The sequence below is a fragment of the Tyto alba genome, unplaced genomic scaffold (assembly GCF_018691265.1).
Source record: "Tyto alba isolate M040663 unplaced genomic scaffold, T.alba_DEE_v4.0 Super-Scaffold_6, whole genome shotgun sequence".
Lineage (NCBI taxonomy): Eukaryota > Metazoa > Chordata > Aves > Strigiformes > Tytonidae > Tyto > Tyto alba.
Window position 1 is genome coordinate 55,745,012 of NW_024881327.1, and position 17,550 is coordinate 55,762,561.

At 62.1% G+C, this 17,550-nt stretch overlaps 1 protein-coding gene across 1 annotated transcript; it reads left to right on the top strand.

Moving 5' to 3' along the window:
* The first annotated feature begins 7,739 nt into the window (after positions 1 to 7,739).
* On the top strand, positions 7,740 to 14,540 carry LOC116961796 (protein TEX261). Its single transcript, XM_032993845.2, has 6 exons — positions 7,740 to 7,909; positions 9,324 to 9,403; positions 9,839 to 9,992; positions 11,671 to 11,738; positions 12,873 to 12,975; positions 13,300 to 14,540. The coding sequence occupies exons 1-6, from the start codon at positions 7,840 to 7,842 to the stop codon at positions 13,413 to 13,415; spliced, it is 591 nt and encodes a 196-aa protein (XP_032849736.2). The 5' UTR covers positions 7,740 to 7,839; the 3' UTR covers positions 13,416 to 14,540.
* Positions 14,541 to 17,550: the final 3,010 nt, after the last annotated feature.

Consider the following 17,550-nt stretch of genomic DNA (forward strand, 5'->3'; position numbering starts at 1 on the left):
CCCCTAGAACCCCATGGGCACATTCTGGGCTCCCCTTCAATCCCATGGAGATGTTCTAGGTTCCCCTATAACCCCATGAAGTTGTTCTGGGCTCCCCTCGAACCCCATGGGCACATCCTGGGCTCCCCTAGAACCCCATGGGCACATCCCAGGCTCCCCTAGAACCCCATGGGCACATCCTGGGCTCCCCTAGAACCCCATGGGGACATTCTGGGCTCCCCTAAAACCCCATGGGCACATCCTGGGCTCCCCTAGAACCCCATGGGCACATCCCGGGCTCCCCTACAACCCCATGAAGGTGTTCTGGGCTCCCCTAGAACCCCATGGGCACACTCTGGGCTCCCCTAGAACCCCAAGGGTCCATCCCGGGCTCCCCTAGAACCCCACGAAGACGTTCTGGGCTCCCCTAGAACCCCACGGGATCTTGCTGAGCTCCCCTGCCATCCCTCGGGGACCAGCCGGGCTCCCCCTTCCCCTTGGGGTTCCTAACGCTGCTCCCCGCCCCCCCCCCCCCCCCCCAGCCCTCTCCCCTCCCCGCCACGTGGCGATCTGGGGGGTGAAGCGAGCGGGGTGGGTGCCCCCCCACCCCACCCCGGGGTGCCCCCCCGCCCCCCCCCCGGCGCCGGGTGCTGAGCGGAGCTGACAGGCTCACATGGCCCGGTCCCCGGCCGCGTTGCATTTACAGTTCGGGGAGCACGTCAAGGCTAAGGGGAGCCGACAGAAGAACCTTTGCTGGAACAAACGGGAATATAATATCAGGCAAGGCTGACCGGAGCGCGAACCGCAGCCCAGCACGGAGCAAATTATCGTCAACCAAAATAGCAGGCGGCCCCGGCCGCGGCTCCGCGGGGTACCCAAGGCAGCCGGCCTGTCGGAGCGCATCAGGGCAGGGATGCATAAGGAATGGGGGTGCCCCCCCCCCCCCCCCCTTCTTCTGGCTGCCCCCCGCTCCCCAGACCCGGAGGGTGGGAGGGGGAGTGGGGTGGGGGAGGCGTGCTGCTCGGCAAGGGTCGGGGGGTGGGCGTGGGGAGGGTAAAAGTCGTGGCGGGGGGGGTGGGGTGGGGGGGCTGAGAGAGGTGAAGCCATGGGGAGGTGTGGGGCTTGGGGGGCAAAATCCCACTCAGGGGGACACTCAGAGTTGGGGGGGCAAAATCCCATCCCTGGGGGTGCTCAGGGTTTGGGGGGCAAACCCTCATCCATGGGGAGGTGTGGGGCTTGGGGGGCAAAATCCCACCCGGGGGGACAGGCAGAGTTGGGGGGGAAAAATCCCATCCCTGGGGGTGCTCAGGGTTTGGGGGGCAAACCCTCATCCATGGGGAGGTGTGGGGCTTGGGGGGTAAAATCCCACTCAGGGGGACAGGCAGAGTTGGGGGGGCAAAATCCCATCCCTGGGGGTGCTCAGGGTTTGGGGGGCAAACCCTCATCCATGGGGATGTGTGGGGCTTGGGGGGCAAAATCCCACCCGGGGGGACACTCAGAGTTGGGGGGGCAAAATCCCATCCCTGGGGGTGCTCAGGGTTTGGGGGGCAAACCCTCATCCATGGGGAGGTGTGGGGCTTGGGGGGAAAAATCCCAACCAAAAAGGGATGCTCAGAATTTGGGGGGGAAAGATCCCATCCCTGGGGATGCTCAGGGTTTGGGGGGCAAAAGTCCCACTCAGGAGGATGCTCAGAATTTGGGGGGCAAAACCCTGTCCCTGGGGATGTATGGGGCTTGGGGGGCAAAAATCCCACCCAGGGGGATGCTGAGTTTGGGGGGAAAAATCCCATCTGTGGGGATGCTCAGGGTTTGGGGGGTAAACCCCTGTCCATGGGGATGTGTGGGGCCTAGGGAGTAAATTTCTACCCAGGGGGGTGCTCAGGATTTGGGGGGCAAAATCCCACCCAGGAGGATGCTTAGAATTTGGGGAGCAAAATCCCGTCCACTGGGATGCTCAGGGTTTGGGGGGCAAAACCCTGTTGTCCGTGGGGATGTGTGGGGCTTGGAGGGCAAAATCCCACCCAGGGGGGTGCTCAGGATTATGGGGGGCAAAAATCCCACCCAGGGGGATGCTCGGAGTTTGGGGGGGGGCAATATCCCATCCGTGGGGATGCTCGGGGTTTGGGGAAGGTGAAGACCCCCAGCCTGTGGGGGATGCTGGGGGCTGGGGGGTGGCAGGTAGGATCTGGGGGGGGGGCAGAGGGGGGGGGGAGCCCCCCCACCCTGGTCCATGGGGATGCAGAGGGGCTGGTGAGGAGCGAGAAATCCAGATCCTTGGGGATGTTGGGTGACCCGAGGAGCAGGAGTCGGGGTGCCCCATGCGGGTGGGGAGCAGGGAGGTAGAGAAAGGGGGGGGGGGGGGGGGGGAGCAGCAAAAAGCTCTGTCAAATACATAAAGAGCTGGAAAAGCGAAGGGAAAAGCCAGTCGCGCCTCCTCCCGGGGTGCTCTCGCACATTAATCGTGCCTGGGTGCCCCGACAGCTCCCAGCGGGCACCGACAGGAACCTCGCAGCCATTTTGTTGTTGGGTTGAACTGGGAGGAAAAAAAAAAAAAAAACAAAAAAGAAAACAAAACAAAAAAAAACCCACACACACACAAAAAAAAAAAAAAAACAGAAACAAAAAAAAAACAAAAACCACCCCCAAAATAGCCCCCCGTGCAGCCCAAGCCCACAGCCAGCGTGGGGCTGTGGCCACTCACCCACCGCAGCGCATCGAGGGTCCCAAACCGCCCCCCCCGGGCCAGGCGGGGACCCCAGGGCCCCCCCAGGCCGCATCCTGCACTCGCTGGTCCCCAGGACGGAGGGTGAGCCCCGCTGTGTCCCCCCCGACTGGGACACGGGGAGCAGGGGACCCCGGTGCCGGGGGGTGTGGGGGGGTGGGGAGTGGGGTGACGGGGGTGCTTTGCTGGGGGGGCTGTCCCCGGGTGGCAGTGGTGTGGGGTCTGCAGAGGGGGCTGAGGATTCCCTGATTGGGTGCTCGGGGTGCTCAGAGTGCTCGGGGTGCTCGGGGTGCTCGGAGTGCTCGGGGTACTCAGGGTGCTCGGGGTGCTCAGGGTGCTTGGGGTGCTTGGGGTGCTCGGAGTGCTCAGGGTGCTCGGGGTGCTCAGAGTGCTCGGGGTGCTCGGGGTGCTCGGGGTACTCAGGGTGCTCGGGGTGCTCAGGGTGCTTGGGGTGCTTGAGGTGCTCAGGGTGCTCAGGGTGCTCGGGGTGCTCAGGGTGCTTGGGGTGCTCAGGGTGCTCGGGGTGCTCGGGGTACTCAGGGTGCTCGGGGTGCTCAGGGTGCTTGAGGTGCTTGAGGTGCTCAGGGTGCTCAGGGTGCTTGGGGTGCTCAGGGTGCTTGGGGTGCTCGAGGTGCTCGGGGTGCTTGGGGTGCTCAGGGTGCTCGGGGTGCTCAGGGTGCTTGAGGTGCTCAGGGTGCTCAGGGTGCTCGGGGTGCTCAGGGTGCCCAAGTTTCTTGGAGAATGTGGGATGCTCAGGGTGCTTGGGGTGCCCGGGGTATTTGGGGTGCCCAGGGTGCCCAGGGTCCTTGGGGTGCCAAGATTTCTTGGGGTGCCCCGGGTATTTGGGGTCCCCGGGGTGGTCAGGGTGCCCAGGGTGCTTGGGGTGCCTGGGGTATTTGGGATCCTGGGGGTGCTTGGGGTGGCTGAGGTCCCCAGGGTGCTTGGGGTACCCAGGGTATCCAGGGTACCCAGGGTATCCAGGGTGCTTGGGGTGCCTGGGGTATTTGGGGTCCCCGGGGTGCCCAGAGTGCTTAGGGTGCCGGGGTTTCTTGGGGTGCCCAGGGTATTGGGGGTCCCCGGGGTATTGGGGGTGCCCGGGGTATTTGGGGTGCCTGGCGCCCAGTGGTGAGGAGCACTGACGCTCACGGTGGCTGCAACACCGGAGTGCAAAAGGCAAAACGACCCCCCCCGACCCCCCCCCAGCGCTCACTGCTGCTGCCAGGGTCAGCCCCCGCCGCAAGGGCAGCTCCCCAAAGGGGGGGAAAAGGGGGATCCAGGGGGAAAACAGGAAATCTCGGGTGGGGGGGGGGTGTCACGGGGAGAGGGCAGCAGCCCAGGGACGCCAAGCACCTCCAGCTCTGCCGACCCGCACCCCCGCACGACCCCCCCCCCAAAGCCGGGGGGGGCCCATCCCCCCCAAAAGGGGGGAGGGGCCGTCTCTCCAAAGAGCTTCCCAGCAGCTTTCCGGGACCGTTTTTTGTCGGATGTTTCCAGAAGTGGTGCGAAATCCTGCCCGTTCCAGCAACGCCCGGCCACTGGGTACCAGCCTGAGAAAAAACAGCGACAAAAATAACGACAACAAAAAAGCCAACCCAACAGAACAAGCCAAAAAAAAAGAACAACAACAAAAAAAAAAAAACTAAAAAAACCCCAAACAAACAAACAAAAAAAAAAACCAAACCCCCACCACCATAATTTCGCCGTGGAAAGCAAAATTCGGAAATTTGGAACAGCGGTTGGGCTGGTTTTGGGGGGGCTCCGTGGGTTTGCAGTCACACCCCGCCCCAGCCCAGTCTCCCGTACGGGATGCTGGGAGGGGGGCACAGGGATTTTGGGGGGGGGCACAGGGATTTTGGGGGGTGCACAGAGATGTGGGGGACAGGGATGAGGGAATCACAGGGATGTTGGGGGGATCACAGGAGTGCGGGGGGGGGCACAAGGATGCTGGGGGGGGCACCGGGATTTTGAGGGGGGGCCACAGGGATTCTAGGGGGGGCACAGGGATTTTGGGGGGAGCACAGGGATGGCGGGCACAGGGATGCTGGGGGGGCACAAAGATGGGGGGCACAGGGATGGGGGGGCACAGGGATGCTGGGGGGGCACAGGGAAGGGGGGGCACAAGGATGGAGGGGCACAGGGATGCTGGGGGGGCACAGGGATGGGGGGGCATAGTGATGCTGGGGGGGCACAGGGATGGGGGGGCACAAGGATGGAGGGGCACAGGGATGCTGGGGGGACACAGGGATGGGGGGACACAGGGATTTTGGGGGAAGCACAGGGATGGGGGGCACAAGGATGCTGCGGGGGGCACAGGGATTTTGGGGGGGGGCACAGGGATGTTGGGGGGGGGCGCTGGGAGAAGAGGAGCAGAAGGGGACACGGCAGCACCCACCCACCCGCACCCACACCCACCCGCACCCCCCTCCGCAACCCCCCCCCCCCGCAGCTCCTGGCTGCCTGGGGCGGCCCCGGGGCTGGGGGGGGGGCTGGAGCCCCTCCGCGTGGGGGTCAGCGCTCGGTCACGGAGCCCCCCGGGGTGAGCGCCGGGCCCCCCCCCCCCGCCGTGCCGTGGTGCTTTAAGCATGTGCACCCCTGCACCCCCCCACCCTCCCACGCACCCCCCCCACAGGTACACCCCCATATCCCCCACCCCCCGTACACATACAGCCCGCGTACACGCATCCCACGCGCGTGTGCACCCCACGCAGCCCCCCCCCGCACACATATCACACCCCCTCATCCATGTACCCCCCATGCTCCCCCCCCCCCCCCCCCGGCACATAAACCCCATGCGCACACCCCCACCCCCCACCCCCGCACATACCCGCTGTGTGCGCCCCCCCCCCCCGCACTCACCCACCCGCCCCCCCCCCGCGATAACGGGGTGCTGCTGGCAACACCGCCCCCCCCTTTGCCTGGGGGGGGGGGGCATCCGGGGGGGGGGGGCGGGAGGGGAGTTGGAGGGTGCAGGGGAGATGGAGAGGGATGGGGGGGTGAAAAGGGGGGCGGGAGGGGTGCAAGGGGGTGCAGGGGGGTGCAAGGGGGGGACAGGAGAGGATCAGAGGGGGCGCAGGGGGGGCGCAGGGGGGGCAGGGATGCAAGGGGGTGCGGGGGGGTGCAGAAGGGATGCAGGGGGGGGGGCAGGGGGGCAGGAGGGGTGCAAGGGGGGTCCAGGGGGGCTCAGGGGGGTGTAAGGGGATTCAGGGGGGTGCAAAGGGGTGCAGGGGGGTGCAGGGGGGTGAAGGGGGGCAGGAGGGGTGCAAGCAGGGGCAGGCGGGACAGGAGGGGTTCGGGGGGGTGCAGGGATGCAAGGGGGTGCGGGGGGGGTGCAGAAGGGACGCAGAAGGGAGGTGCAGGGGGACATGAGGGGTGCAAAAGGGGTGCAAGGGGGCCAGAGGGGTGCGGGGGGGTGCAGGGGGACAGGAGGGGTGCAAGGGGGGTGTAAGGGGGTGCAGGGAGGTGCAGGAGGGTAGGAGGGATGCAAGGGGGGTGCAAGGGGGGTGCAAGGGGGCCAGAGGGGTGCGGGGGGGTGCAGGAGGACAGGAGGGGTGCAAGGGGGGTGTAAAGGGGTCAGGGAGGTGCAAGGGGGGTGCAAGGGGGTGCAGGGAGGTGCAGGAGGGTAGGAGGGATGCAAGGGGGGTGCAAGGAGGGTGCAAGGGGGCCAAAGGGGTGCGGGGGGGTGCAGGGGGACGGGAGGGGTGCAAAAGGGTGCGGGGGGGGTGCAGGAAGGTGCTAAGAGCACCCCAAAGCTGCAGGGCCCCGATATGGGTGCTGGGGTCCCTACATGGGTGTGAGGGGGTCCCTGTAGGGGTGCAGAGGAACCCCCCAATGAGTGGGGGCACCCCTGTACCGCCGCAGGAGGTCCCTCTGTGGGTGGGTGGGGGGGGCTCTATATGGTTTCAGGGTGTCCCCCATATAGGTTTGGGGGGTTCCTTGTACAGTTTAGGGGGTCCCCATAAAGTTTGGGGTTCCTGTACGGTTTGGGGGTGTGTGTCTGTGTGTGGTTTGGGGGTCCCCGGACGGTTTTGGGGTGTCCCCATACAGTACGAGGTCCCCATATAATTGGGGTGTGTGTGTGTGTGTGCAGTTTGGGGTCCCCGTGCGCTTTTGGGGCATCCCTGTAGAGTTTGGGGGGTCCCTGTGCAGTTAGGTGACCCTGTACGGTTTTGGGGCGTCCCTGTGTGGTTCGGGGTCCCTATATGGTTTTGGGGGTCCCTGTACAGTTGGAGTGTCCCTGTTCGGTTTGGGGGGGTCCCTGTCTACTTCGGGGTCCCTGTACGCTTTGGGGGTCCCTGTATAGTTTGGGGGGTGAGGGTGTCTCTGTAGAGTTCAGAGTCCCTGTACGGTTTGGGGGGGGTCCCTGTCTACTTCGGGGTCCCTGTACGCTTTGGGGGTCCCTCTGGGGTTTGGCGGGTCCCTGTATGGTTTGGGGGGGTCCCTGTACAGTTAGGGATCCCTGTACAGTTTTTTTTGGGGGGGTCCCTGTCTACTTCGGGGTCCTTGTACGGTTTGGGGGTCCCTGTATAGTTTTGAGGGGGGTGTGTGTCCCTGTAGGGTTCAGAGTGTCTGTACGGTTTGGGGGGGGTGGGGGGGTGTCCTTGTATACTTCGGGGTCCTTGTACAGTTTGGGGGTCCCTGTGTAATTTGGGGGTGTCCCTGTTTGATTCAGAGTCCTGTACAGTTTTGAGGGGGTCCCATACTGTATAATTCGGGGTCCCTGCACGGTTTGGGGGTCCCTGTGGGGTTTGGGGGTGTCCCTGTATGATTCGGAGTCCTGTACAGTTTTGGGGGGGGGGGGTCCCATACGGTTTCGCAGTGTCCCTGTGAGTTTCGATGTGTGTCCCCCACCCCCCCCGGCGGTTCGGGGTCCCTGTACAGTTTTGGGGTGCCCCTGTACATTTCGGGGTGTTCACCCCCCCCCCCTCCCTTTTCCCCCCCCCTTCCGGGGCTCCGCGGCAAGCGGCTGGCGAGCCCTCCGCTCCTGCAGGGGTCGCCGTAGCGCCGGGCGGCGGCGGGCGGGCCGGGCGGCGGCCTCGTCTCTCTTGTTCCGGCGCCGCGTGGTCAGCGCGGCCGCCGCAGCGGGAGCAGGCCCCGGCGGCGGCGGGGCCCGGCCCGGCCCGGCCCCTCCCGGCCCCGCCATGTGGTTCATCTACGCCTTGAGCTGGCTCTCCCTGCTCATCCAGGTGGCCTTCGTCACCCTGGCGATCGGTGAGCCCGCCGACGGGGGTTTGCCGGGACTCTCGGGGGGGCGGCGGTTGGGGGGGGGGGGGGGATGCGGGTCTGGGCCCAGCCGCAGGTTTCTCACGGGGGGGTTGTCGCGATAAGTCGTGTGTTTCTCGCTACGGGGGTGGCTCCAGGGAGGGGGGTAGCCTGGGCTGCTCTTGGCACCCGGTTCCAGCAGCTCCCGGCGGTCCCGGGGTGCTCCAGAGTTTGGGGGGGGGGGGTCCCATGGACACCCCTGCGGCCTCTGGGTGCCCCTGAGGTCTGGTGGAAGCCCCAGAGTTCTTGTGGAAGCCTCAGAGTTTGGGAGGGTCCCACGCGTGTCTCCAAGGCCCCCGAAGTCCTGTGGAAGCTTCAGAGTTTGGGGGGGGAGGGGGGTCCCATGGGTGCTCCTGAGGCCTCTGGGTGCCCCCGAAGTCCTATGGAAGCCTCAGAGTCTGAGGGTGTCCCATGGGTGCCCCCCAAGGTTCCATGGAATCCCCAGAGTTTGGGGGGGTCCCATAGGGGCCCCCGAGGCCTCTGTGTGTTCCCAAGATCCTGTGGAAGCCCCAGAGTTTTGGGAGTTTCCCATGGGTGTCCCCAAGGCCCCCGAAGTCCTGTGGAAGCCCCGAAGTTTGGGGGGGTCCCGTGGGTGTCCCCAAGGCTCTGTGGAAGCTCTAGAGTTTTGGGGGAGGGGGGTCCCTCGGGTGTCCCCAAGCCCCCCCGAAGTTTTGTGGAAGCCCCAGAGTTTGGGGGAGTCCCACGGGTGCCCCTGAGGTCCTGTGGAACTCCCAGAGTTTGGGAGTTTCCCATGGGTGTCCCCAAGGCCCCCGAAGTCCTGTGGAAGCCCCGAAGTTTGGGGGGGTCTCGTGGGTGTCCCCAAGGCCCTGTGGAAGCTCTAGAGTTTTGAGGGAGGGGGGTCCCTCGGGTGTCCCCAAGGCCCCCGAAGTTTTGTGGAAGCCCCAGAGTTTGGGGGAGTCCCACGGGTGCCCCTGAGGTCCTGTGGAACTCCCAGAGTTTGGGAGGGTCCCACGCGTGTCCCCAAGGCCCCCGAAGTCCTGTGGAAGCCCCGGAGTTTGGGGGGGTCTCGTGGGTGTCCCCAAGGCTCTGTGGAAGCTTTAGAGTTTTGGGGGAGGGGGGTCCCTCGGGTGTCCCCAAGCCCCCCGAAGTTTTGTGGAAGCCCCAGAGTTTGGGGGAGTCCCACGGGTGCCCCTGAGGTCCTGTGGAACTCCCAGAGTTTGGGAGCTTCCCATGGGTGTCCCCAAGGCCCCCGAAGTCCTGTGGAAGCCCCGGAGTTTGGGGGTTCCCTGGGTACCCCTGCGAGTTGCGGGGGGGGGGTGTGGGGTGGGTGGGGTGTGTGTGTCACCCCCTGCCCTTCTGTCCCTCCGGGGCGCTGGGGCTGAGCCGGCCGTTCCTCCCGCAGCCGCCGGGCTGTACTACCTGGCGGAGCTGATCGAGGAGTACACGGTTGTCACGCGGAGGATCATCAAATACATGATCTGGGTAAGTTTCCCTGTCGCTCCCCACCAAAAATCACGCCCCCCCCGGGGCAGCAGCCGTGGCACGGGATGGAGGGAACCGGCACTTGGGAGGCTCCTGCTGCCCCGAGACGGCTCCGGCTCCTGAGGAAGGAGGTTGGCAGAGGCTGCTTCAATCAGCCCCTCGCTTAACGGGGGGCTGGCGGGGGGGTGATAACCCCTCCTGGGCGACACCTGCGTCCCTCCCCCTCGGCTGGGGAAACTTGAGGGGCAGCCGCGGCGCGTCCCACCCTTGCCCACAGCAAGGTGGGATTCCCGTTTGGGGGAGCCGGCGCCGAGCGGGAGGTGCGTGGGGAGATGAGGTGCTGGCAGAGCCTCGAAATCCCCGTGATGGCGGCCGGGTTCCCGCACCCCCGTGTTTGCCCCGGGCAACCCCCGCCTCCCCGCTTCTCTCTTCCAGTTCTCCTCGGCCGTGCTGGTCGGCCTCTACCTCTTTGAACACTTTCCCGGTTTCATGGTGGGCGTGGGGCTCTTCACCAACCTGGTTTACTTCGGGTTGCTGCAGACCTTCCCCTTCATCGTCCTGACGTCCTCCAATTTCATCCTGTCCTGCGGTGAGTGGGCGCTGGGGCTGGGGGGGGGGGGGCGCGTCCCCTCCCTCACCAGCCGGGCTCTGGGTGGCAGCAAAGGTTTGGGGTTTGCTGTTGGCCGCCCCCGTGGCTTCTTTTAAAAGGACTTTGAGCTTTCGTGCGGGGCTTTTTAATTGCGTTTTATGATGTGGCTGTGGTAATTGTGGGCTGGGCCCGGCGGCGTGGCAAGCGCCTTCGGTTCCGTACCCCGGTGCAGAGCCGGGGATGCCGAGATTTCCCGGGCACCCTCTGCTTCACCCTCCAGCCGGTTCTGCTCCAAACTCGCGTGGCAGCGCTGGGGAAACGAGATCCTGGCTGGCCTGAAACTCAGCGTCCTGTTCTGGGCATTCACTGGCTTTTGGTAAAGAACCAAAGGGTTTTGAAGCAAACTTTAAAAACGCAGCGTGAGGTAATTACAGCCTGATGTCAGGCAGGGCTGCGCGGGACGGTGCGTGTGCGTCATCGTCGGGGGAGCTGGTGTGTAGAGAAAGAAAAGCTTTGAGACAAAAGTCCACAGTTAACATGGAAATTTGTCAGCTTTGCGGCAGAAAGCCCTGTTAGAAAAGTGCGTTGCTGAGCTTAAATCAGGATTTTTTTTTTTTTTTTTTTTTTTTTAATTTTTCCCATTTGCCTCCTGGCTGGTGGGCGCAGCTAATTAGGGGGCTTGAATTAGCAGCACCTCTGTTTTGGCCACAGCAGCCAGCTCACTCGTCTGTCTGCCACGAGCAGCCCAAGCCACGTCGCGGGCTGAACCCGGGAGGAGCTCTGCTGCCGGGGCTGGGCTGGGGGACCAGTTGCTCTGCCAATTAAACTGGTTTTTGGTTTCCTCCCACTGTGAGTTGCCGAGTCCCCTACATATTTTAGTGTCCTGTGCACAGATCTGACTTCACATCCCTGGTCCGAGTGATTTGCAGTGACACCTTAAGTAACAAATTTCTTCCAGCATGGAGCCCTTTAGCCTGCCTACGACTAAAACACCTTTGCTTCTCGGAGCATCCACGTGGGCAGGATTTTAGCCGCTACTTGAAAAGGAGCGTAGCTCTCCCGTGGTGTGTGGGTCAGGAGCTGCGTTTCCTGGCAGAGCCGGGTTCTTCTGGATCTTCAGTGACGTCCTCAGGCCGGAGAGGACGATAAAGCCGCGTTTTGTGTCGGGGCTGTCTCTTCCTGGGGCTCTCCTGGGCTGGGGCTGCTGTCTTGGCATCTTAACTAAAAAGCGAAAGAAGCTCCGCTTCCCGCCTCTTAAGAGCGAAACGGTGTTTTTCGTTGCCGAGGACAGCGTTAATCCTGCTGTCCTGGCCACATTTCAGCTTGACTTGGTTTACAGATGGCAGAAGAGCTGCTCTCCACAGCAGCTCTCGGGGACTTGGGTTTTTTTTTTTTTTTTTCACTGCTTCTCTCAGCGCTGCACAGCATTAGCAGGTGTCAGGCTGGGCTCTCCAGGGTGCCCTCGGGGACACGGGACTCGGCCAGGGCTGTGGAGAGGCACAAACTGGGGCTGGGATGGGGATGCTCTGGCTGCTCAACACCCCTTTCTCACTAGATGCGTGAAAATATTTTAGCGGCGGGGAGGAGCTGTTCCTCGCAGGGCAGGCAGTGGAGGTGGTTTGTCCTCTTCAGTTTCTTCCAGGCTGGAGACTGACTGTGCTGTGTTTTTCTTTGGCAGTGCTGGTTATATTCAATCACTACTTAGCGTTCCAGTACTTCGCTGAGGAGTATTACCTGTTCTCTGAGGTGAGAGACCTTTGGGAAAGAGTCAATCTGTGTTTTTCCAGCCGGCGTGGAGCTGCTGGTGGGAGGAGGGAAGAGGAAAATGTCATTTTTTCAGTCAGCAGTAAGACACACCAAGAATATTTTTCACAGACCTTCCCTAGGGGTTCCCGTGCTTGTTCCCTCAGAAGTCCCAGGGAAGCTGCAGTGTCTTTTCTTGACTGTGGGCTTGGGGCTTTCTCAGCCAGCTGAAGGGCAGAAAAAATACTGAATCTTAAGCACAGATAGTTTTTTTTTTTTTTTTCTCTGAAATGCTGAGAACTAGGAAAAGTAGACAATATTTTTTTAAAATGTTTTTGTACGAGCTAACCACAATTCACTTCCCTTTCGGAATAATTGCTCCTCGTTATTTTTATGCCTCTGATGTGCTAATCCCTCTGTGTCACCATCCTCACACCTGCCCGGACGAAGGCCCAGATCCACCAAGGGGCTTGTTTTGGGCCCGACAGTAGCTGCCACTTAGTGCAAATTTTAAAAAGAAATGGAAAAAAACCTCCACCAAAATAAAAAAAAAAACAAAACAAAACACCACCCAGCCACCTTCTGATGAAGTTTAACGTTCCTCCAGTGTTTGTGTGCAGGAGGAGGCTGGTGTGGCAGCTCGACACCTCTTCCCCTCTCCCCAGAGCGCTGACTCCTGCGTCCCACCCCGGGGCGGGAGGAGAGGTCTGGGTCTCGGGTGTGAAGAGGATTTAATTAGTCATAAGGGCACAGCCAATTTCCTGGTGTTTTTTTTTTTTAATTGCAGTCTTTAAAATTCTGGGGTTTGGGAGCAGGCAGGGTTTTCCGGACAGGAGCGAGGGCTTTTCCTGTGTGCCCTGTCCTTCTGTGGAAGGTGCTGGGTGAATTTTATCCCCTTAGCTTCGCAGGACGAGGCTGTCTCAGCACCTAAGAGACTTGGGAAAAGTTGCGTTGCCGTTCTCCCCCTTCGGTGCCCTTTCCCTCGAGGGGTTCAGGTAGAAACTTGGGGTGTATTGTAGGGAGGTGCAGCTGGGGCTGGGGCAGGGCTGGCGGGCGTCAGCCCGGACAGCAGTCAGCGTGTTGAAGGCCTCTGAGCGCGTTGCAGCTCTGCTCTCACCGCCTTTGCTCTGCCCGCAGGTTCTCGCCTACTTCACCTTTTGCCTGTGGTTAATCCCTTTTGCATTTTTCGTCTCCCTGTCGGCTGGAGAAAACGTCCTGCCTTCCACGGTGCAGCCTGGAGGTGAGGCCTGGGCTGGTGTCTGACAGGGGCTGTGCTCAGCACCCCCGTTCCCTCTGCACAGAAGGGGTAAACCCTCCCAAAAAAACGAGGCAGGAAAAGGGGGGGGGGGGCGAGCAGAGTGGAGGGCTCTTCCTGCATCTCTCCCGTGGCGTTCCTCAGCCTCTCCCCACGGCTGAAGGAAAGGCAGCTCAGGATTTGGGCTCCCTGTCAGTGGCTTCTGCGCTTTAAAAGCGGCTCAAGCCTCACCCTGAGATCGGATGCCCCGCGCCAGGGCTCACCGGGTCAGCGGGTTTGCGTTTGATCGGCCTTCCCTCCTCTCCGCAGACGACGTGGTCTCCAACTACTTCACCAAAGGGAAGAGGGGCAAGCGCTCCGGTATCCTCCTCATCTTCTCTTTCATCAAGGAGGCCATCCTGCCCAGCCGACAGAAGATTTACTGAGCCCCGGCTGCGGTGAGGGAGCAGGGCAGACCCAGACTGTGCCGCGGGCTGCGAGGCAGCGCCGCCCCCCAGGCCTCGCTCCAGCCCTCCCCCGTTGTCTCTCGACGGGATTTTTCTGGGATGGGATAAACTGGGCGATGGCCGGAGGTGCCAGCAGCGCTGGACAGGGGGCTCGCGCCTTTTTATTCCAGCTCCGATGATCCCCCGCCCCGGGGGCTGTGTGCAGGAAGGATGTTTGGCTCCAGGTGAGGGACCTGGGAGCTGCTGTCACCTGCTGGGGTTTAAAAGCCGGGAGTTTTGCACGTGGTGTAGTTTGGCCGTGGGGGAAACGGTTCCCTTGGCGCGGCAGCGGAACGTGCTCGACGTTTAACTGAGGTTTACACAGAGCCATTAATTAAAAAAACAAAAAAAAAAAACCCAAACCAAGTCACCAAACTGTTGAACTCCTGCATATTCCCGCTGGGAGCCTGCCAGCGCTGGAGGATGCTGGCGTCCCCCCGAGTCTGGAAGGACTCAGCGTAGCTTTTTGTTTGATTTTAATGTTGGGAATACCCATTTTCCTCTGGTTTTGCCCGGTGCGGCCCCGCGAAGCCGTTTCACGGAGGGCGATTCTCGGCTTCCCGTGGGTGTCGTCTGCTCGCCCTCCCCAGCGCTGCTGAACTCGCCGGGCCTCCCTCCTTTCCTAGAGGGGGATAAAAAAAAAAAAAAATTATCACACTGAGGAGGAGAACCCTTTGTTCTTGGTTCTTGTAATCGTAAAAAACCCACCTTTTTCTCCTCTTTCCTGCTTCGTTCAGCCTGTGCCAGAACTAGATCTCCCCGTGCCCGCCCGGAGCCGGGGCCGCGCGCGGCTGTAGCGCAGGATTGCCCCGGCAGCGTGGTTTCACGATTCAGGAAGGCTTTTTGAGGCGTTTCTGAGGAAAGTGGCACATTTTTTTTTTCCCCTCCCAGCCAGTTCTGGCTGAAGGCGAAGGTGAGGCCCGCGGTCCCACCACGCCCCTCCCTGCCCCCCGGGTTTGTTCAGGGCCCCCCCCTCCCCGCTAACGCTGGCGTGTGTTGATGCTGATTTAACAGAAGTGTGGTTTCTGCTGGAGAGCTGCTCCTCTAATAAAGGCTGTAGATGAAGTTCGCCGTATGGGAGAGGCTGGGTGCAGCGTTGGGCTCCCGTGTTGAGTTGGGGGGGGGGGGGGTGTCGCGTGAGGGAACAGCCCCCGGATTATTTTTGATGTTTTTAGAGAAATAGCGGAGGATGAGAGAGTGACGGAGGGGACTAGAGGGCTGCAGGAGGCGCAGCGCAGAGGCTTTGGGAAGCGCCGCTCCCCGGGGGGGGGTCAGCAGGGGGTGCGTGTTTTCAGCGCGGAGCTCTTGGGTATCGGGGTGTCAGAAAAAGGAAGGGAAAAGCACTGGAAGCGAAGCACACGAGAAGGGGCGAGGGCACGGGTGGGAGAAAACCCATCGGCCTGGCCCGGAGCGCCGGGAAGCTGCTGGAAAAGCGGCTCCCCAGCTCGGGTGCCGTGCTGTAATTCTGCTTCAAGGCCCCGGGGTGGGGGACACCGGGCCTGCGCGCCGTCCCCTGCTTTTCCTCCCTTCCCTGACAGCGTTAAAACTGCGGCTGAAAAGAAAAAAAAAATAACTTTCCAGCCGCGGAGGAGGGATGCGGAGCTCCTGGATGTGTGTTCGCAGCTCGCCTCGGGTGCAGCCAGATGGGCCAGGGTGGGCGAGGTGAAACCCCCCCCCCTCGGGCTGGGGCTGCGTGATGTGTGGGGCAGGGCCGCTCGCCGGGCTCGGGTCGGGGTTTAAATTCCGTTTTATCCCTGTGGATGTGACACGGGAGGGATGGAAAACTCCGTGAGAGCCGTCACTGCCGCGGCGGGGAGAGCCGGGCGGGGTGGAGGGCTTCAGGGAGTCCTGAGCCAGCGGGTAGGATGGCAGCGGGGAAGATCAGTCGCCTTAATGTCCCTTCTGCCCAGCCTTTTTAATCCTCATTTTCCCGTTCACTTCGCCAGAAAGCGAGGGTAGATTACTTTGTGTTTTTTTCCCAGATGACAAGTCCGTTTTTCCTGACTACTGCTTGTGATCACCGGGTGTTTTAAGATGTTAGTGACACGCTTACCTGAATCTGGTTCAGCTCAAAGAAAAGTGGCGGAACCAGATGATAGCGAGTGAAACCCTATAAATATTTAAAAGGCAGGCATCAGAAAAATCCCCCCTGCGTGGGGAGAAGGTAACGCCACGAGGGCTCTGCTCGGCTCCTGCTCTAAGCAGGGAGGGTTGGCTCCTGGAAACGCGCCCGGCGTGGGTCAAAATACCCCGTTCCTTGCCCCGAGACATGGGGACGCCGGGAAATCTGGGGAATTAAGATATATAATCCCTCGTTATTCACGGGGACGAGGCAAGGGCGCTCCGGAGTCCGCCCGCAGAGGGTTTGCGGGAAGCTCCGGCTTCCAAAGAAGCGTGAGTTACCGCGTTGATGAAGGATTTAAAAGTCCCGTAGGTGAGCAGGTGCGTCTCTGCCGGCTCGGAGCTCTCCCCCCCCGGCTCGGGGAGGGTGCAGCCCCGGCTCTCCCGTCCCGCGGGAGCGGAGCTGGCATTGATTTTCACGGGCGTTTGGAGGGTGTAATCAGAGGAGAGGAATTCACTCGATACGGAGCGGGCAGCGCGGCGGTGGGAAAGGGCAGGCTGCCGATGAGTAACCGCGCTCGGGCCGCGGCATTTCCCCCCCTGCTCAGCGCCGAGCCGGGGAGGGGGTGACGTCAGCGGGGATCGAAATGCCAGAGCCGGGGGGTGCCGGGTCCCCTTGTGCTGGGAATCACCCCAAAAGCTGGATTTGGAGAAATCCAGCTCCGGCCAGGGAAAGGGGAAGGGCGGGGGCAGCCTCCCAGGGTTTTCCGAACTGGTCCCGGCGGCTCTCGCCTTCTTTTCCAGGAAGAGGATCTGTTCCGCGGGCTGACGTTCATCCGTCAGGCTGGGGAGCTCGTAGGGCTCGCGAGCAGCCTGTCCTTGTCTGCTTTCCACACGGCAGCCCTCAGGTGCCTGGAGAATGGAAAGGCCGGGGTGAGAAACGCTTGGTGATTAGAAAGATAAGCTCCTTGCCTTAAATATTTTAGTTCAAGTTACCTACGCTCTTCGAGAAGGAGAAAGAAGATGTGTTTTAAAACAAAACAAAACAAAAAAAAAAGCAGAGGGATGGAGTGCTGGCACAGCAGCCTGTCCTGGCTGTCCTTGGGGAGCGGGGGGGCCGCCGGTGCCCCGGGAGGGGACCTGTCCCCTCCTCGGCTGCGGAGGAGACCGCTCGCCCTTTGAGGCCGCCGCGTTCCTGGCGCGTCCGTGTTCCTTGGGGCTGTTCGCTCTGACCCCAGACAGCTCTTTTAATTGTTGCAAAAAGGCATCGTGAGGTCGTTGGCTGGAAGCGGAAGGTGCGTAAATCCAGACTGCAACTGAGGCGTCTGTTCTTGATGGGGAGGGTAATTAACTCCTGGAAGGAGCTGCAGCCCCGGGAGCAGCCGCAGTCCCGGCTGCTCCCGCCTGCGCTTTTGCACAATTGAATAAACTATTTAGGGAAAGAAAAAAACAAACAAAAAAAAAACCCCCAAATGGTCCTGCCTGCATCCTGCCTGTCCCCCAGGGTTGAGCAGCCCTGGCTCAGCCTTCTGTAGGGGGTGCCAGATGTACGTGCCTGCTTCTATAGGGGCCTCACCCCTCCCCGTAAGTGACCGGCAGCACAAACCTGCCCTGACCCCCTCTGCGTCCCCGCGGCATCCTCCAAAGGGAGGGGTGGCCCCTCCGCCCGGGGAAGGGACACTTGAGGACCCACCAGCCTCTCCGGCACGTGGCTTTCCCCCCCCTCCCCAAAACCCCACGCTGGGGCGATGGTGGTGGAGCCCTTTTCTCCTGGGTTTTAGCCCGGACCCGGCCCGTCCTCCCTGCTGCGAGTTCTGAACCCGAGCTATGCGGGTTTATCTGCACTAAAACCAGCCCCGAGAGGAGACGGGGGGGGGGGGGGTTGCCCCCGGCTAATTAAGCACCTGGTGCAAGGCAGGAGGATGCTCTCTCGCTTGCTCTGCCCCTGCCCGGCAGCTCCTGCCCGCAACAAGGCAGCCGAGCTGCAGAAACCACAATTAAATTCATGTTTTTG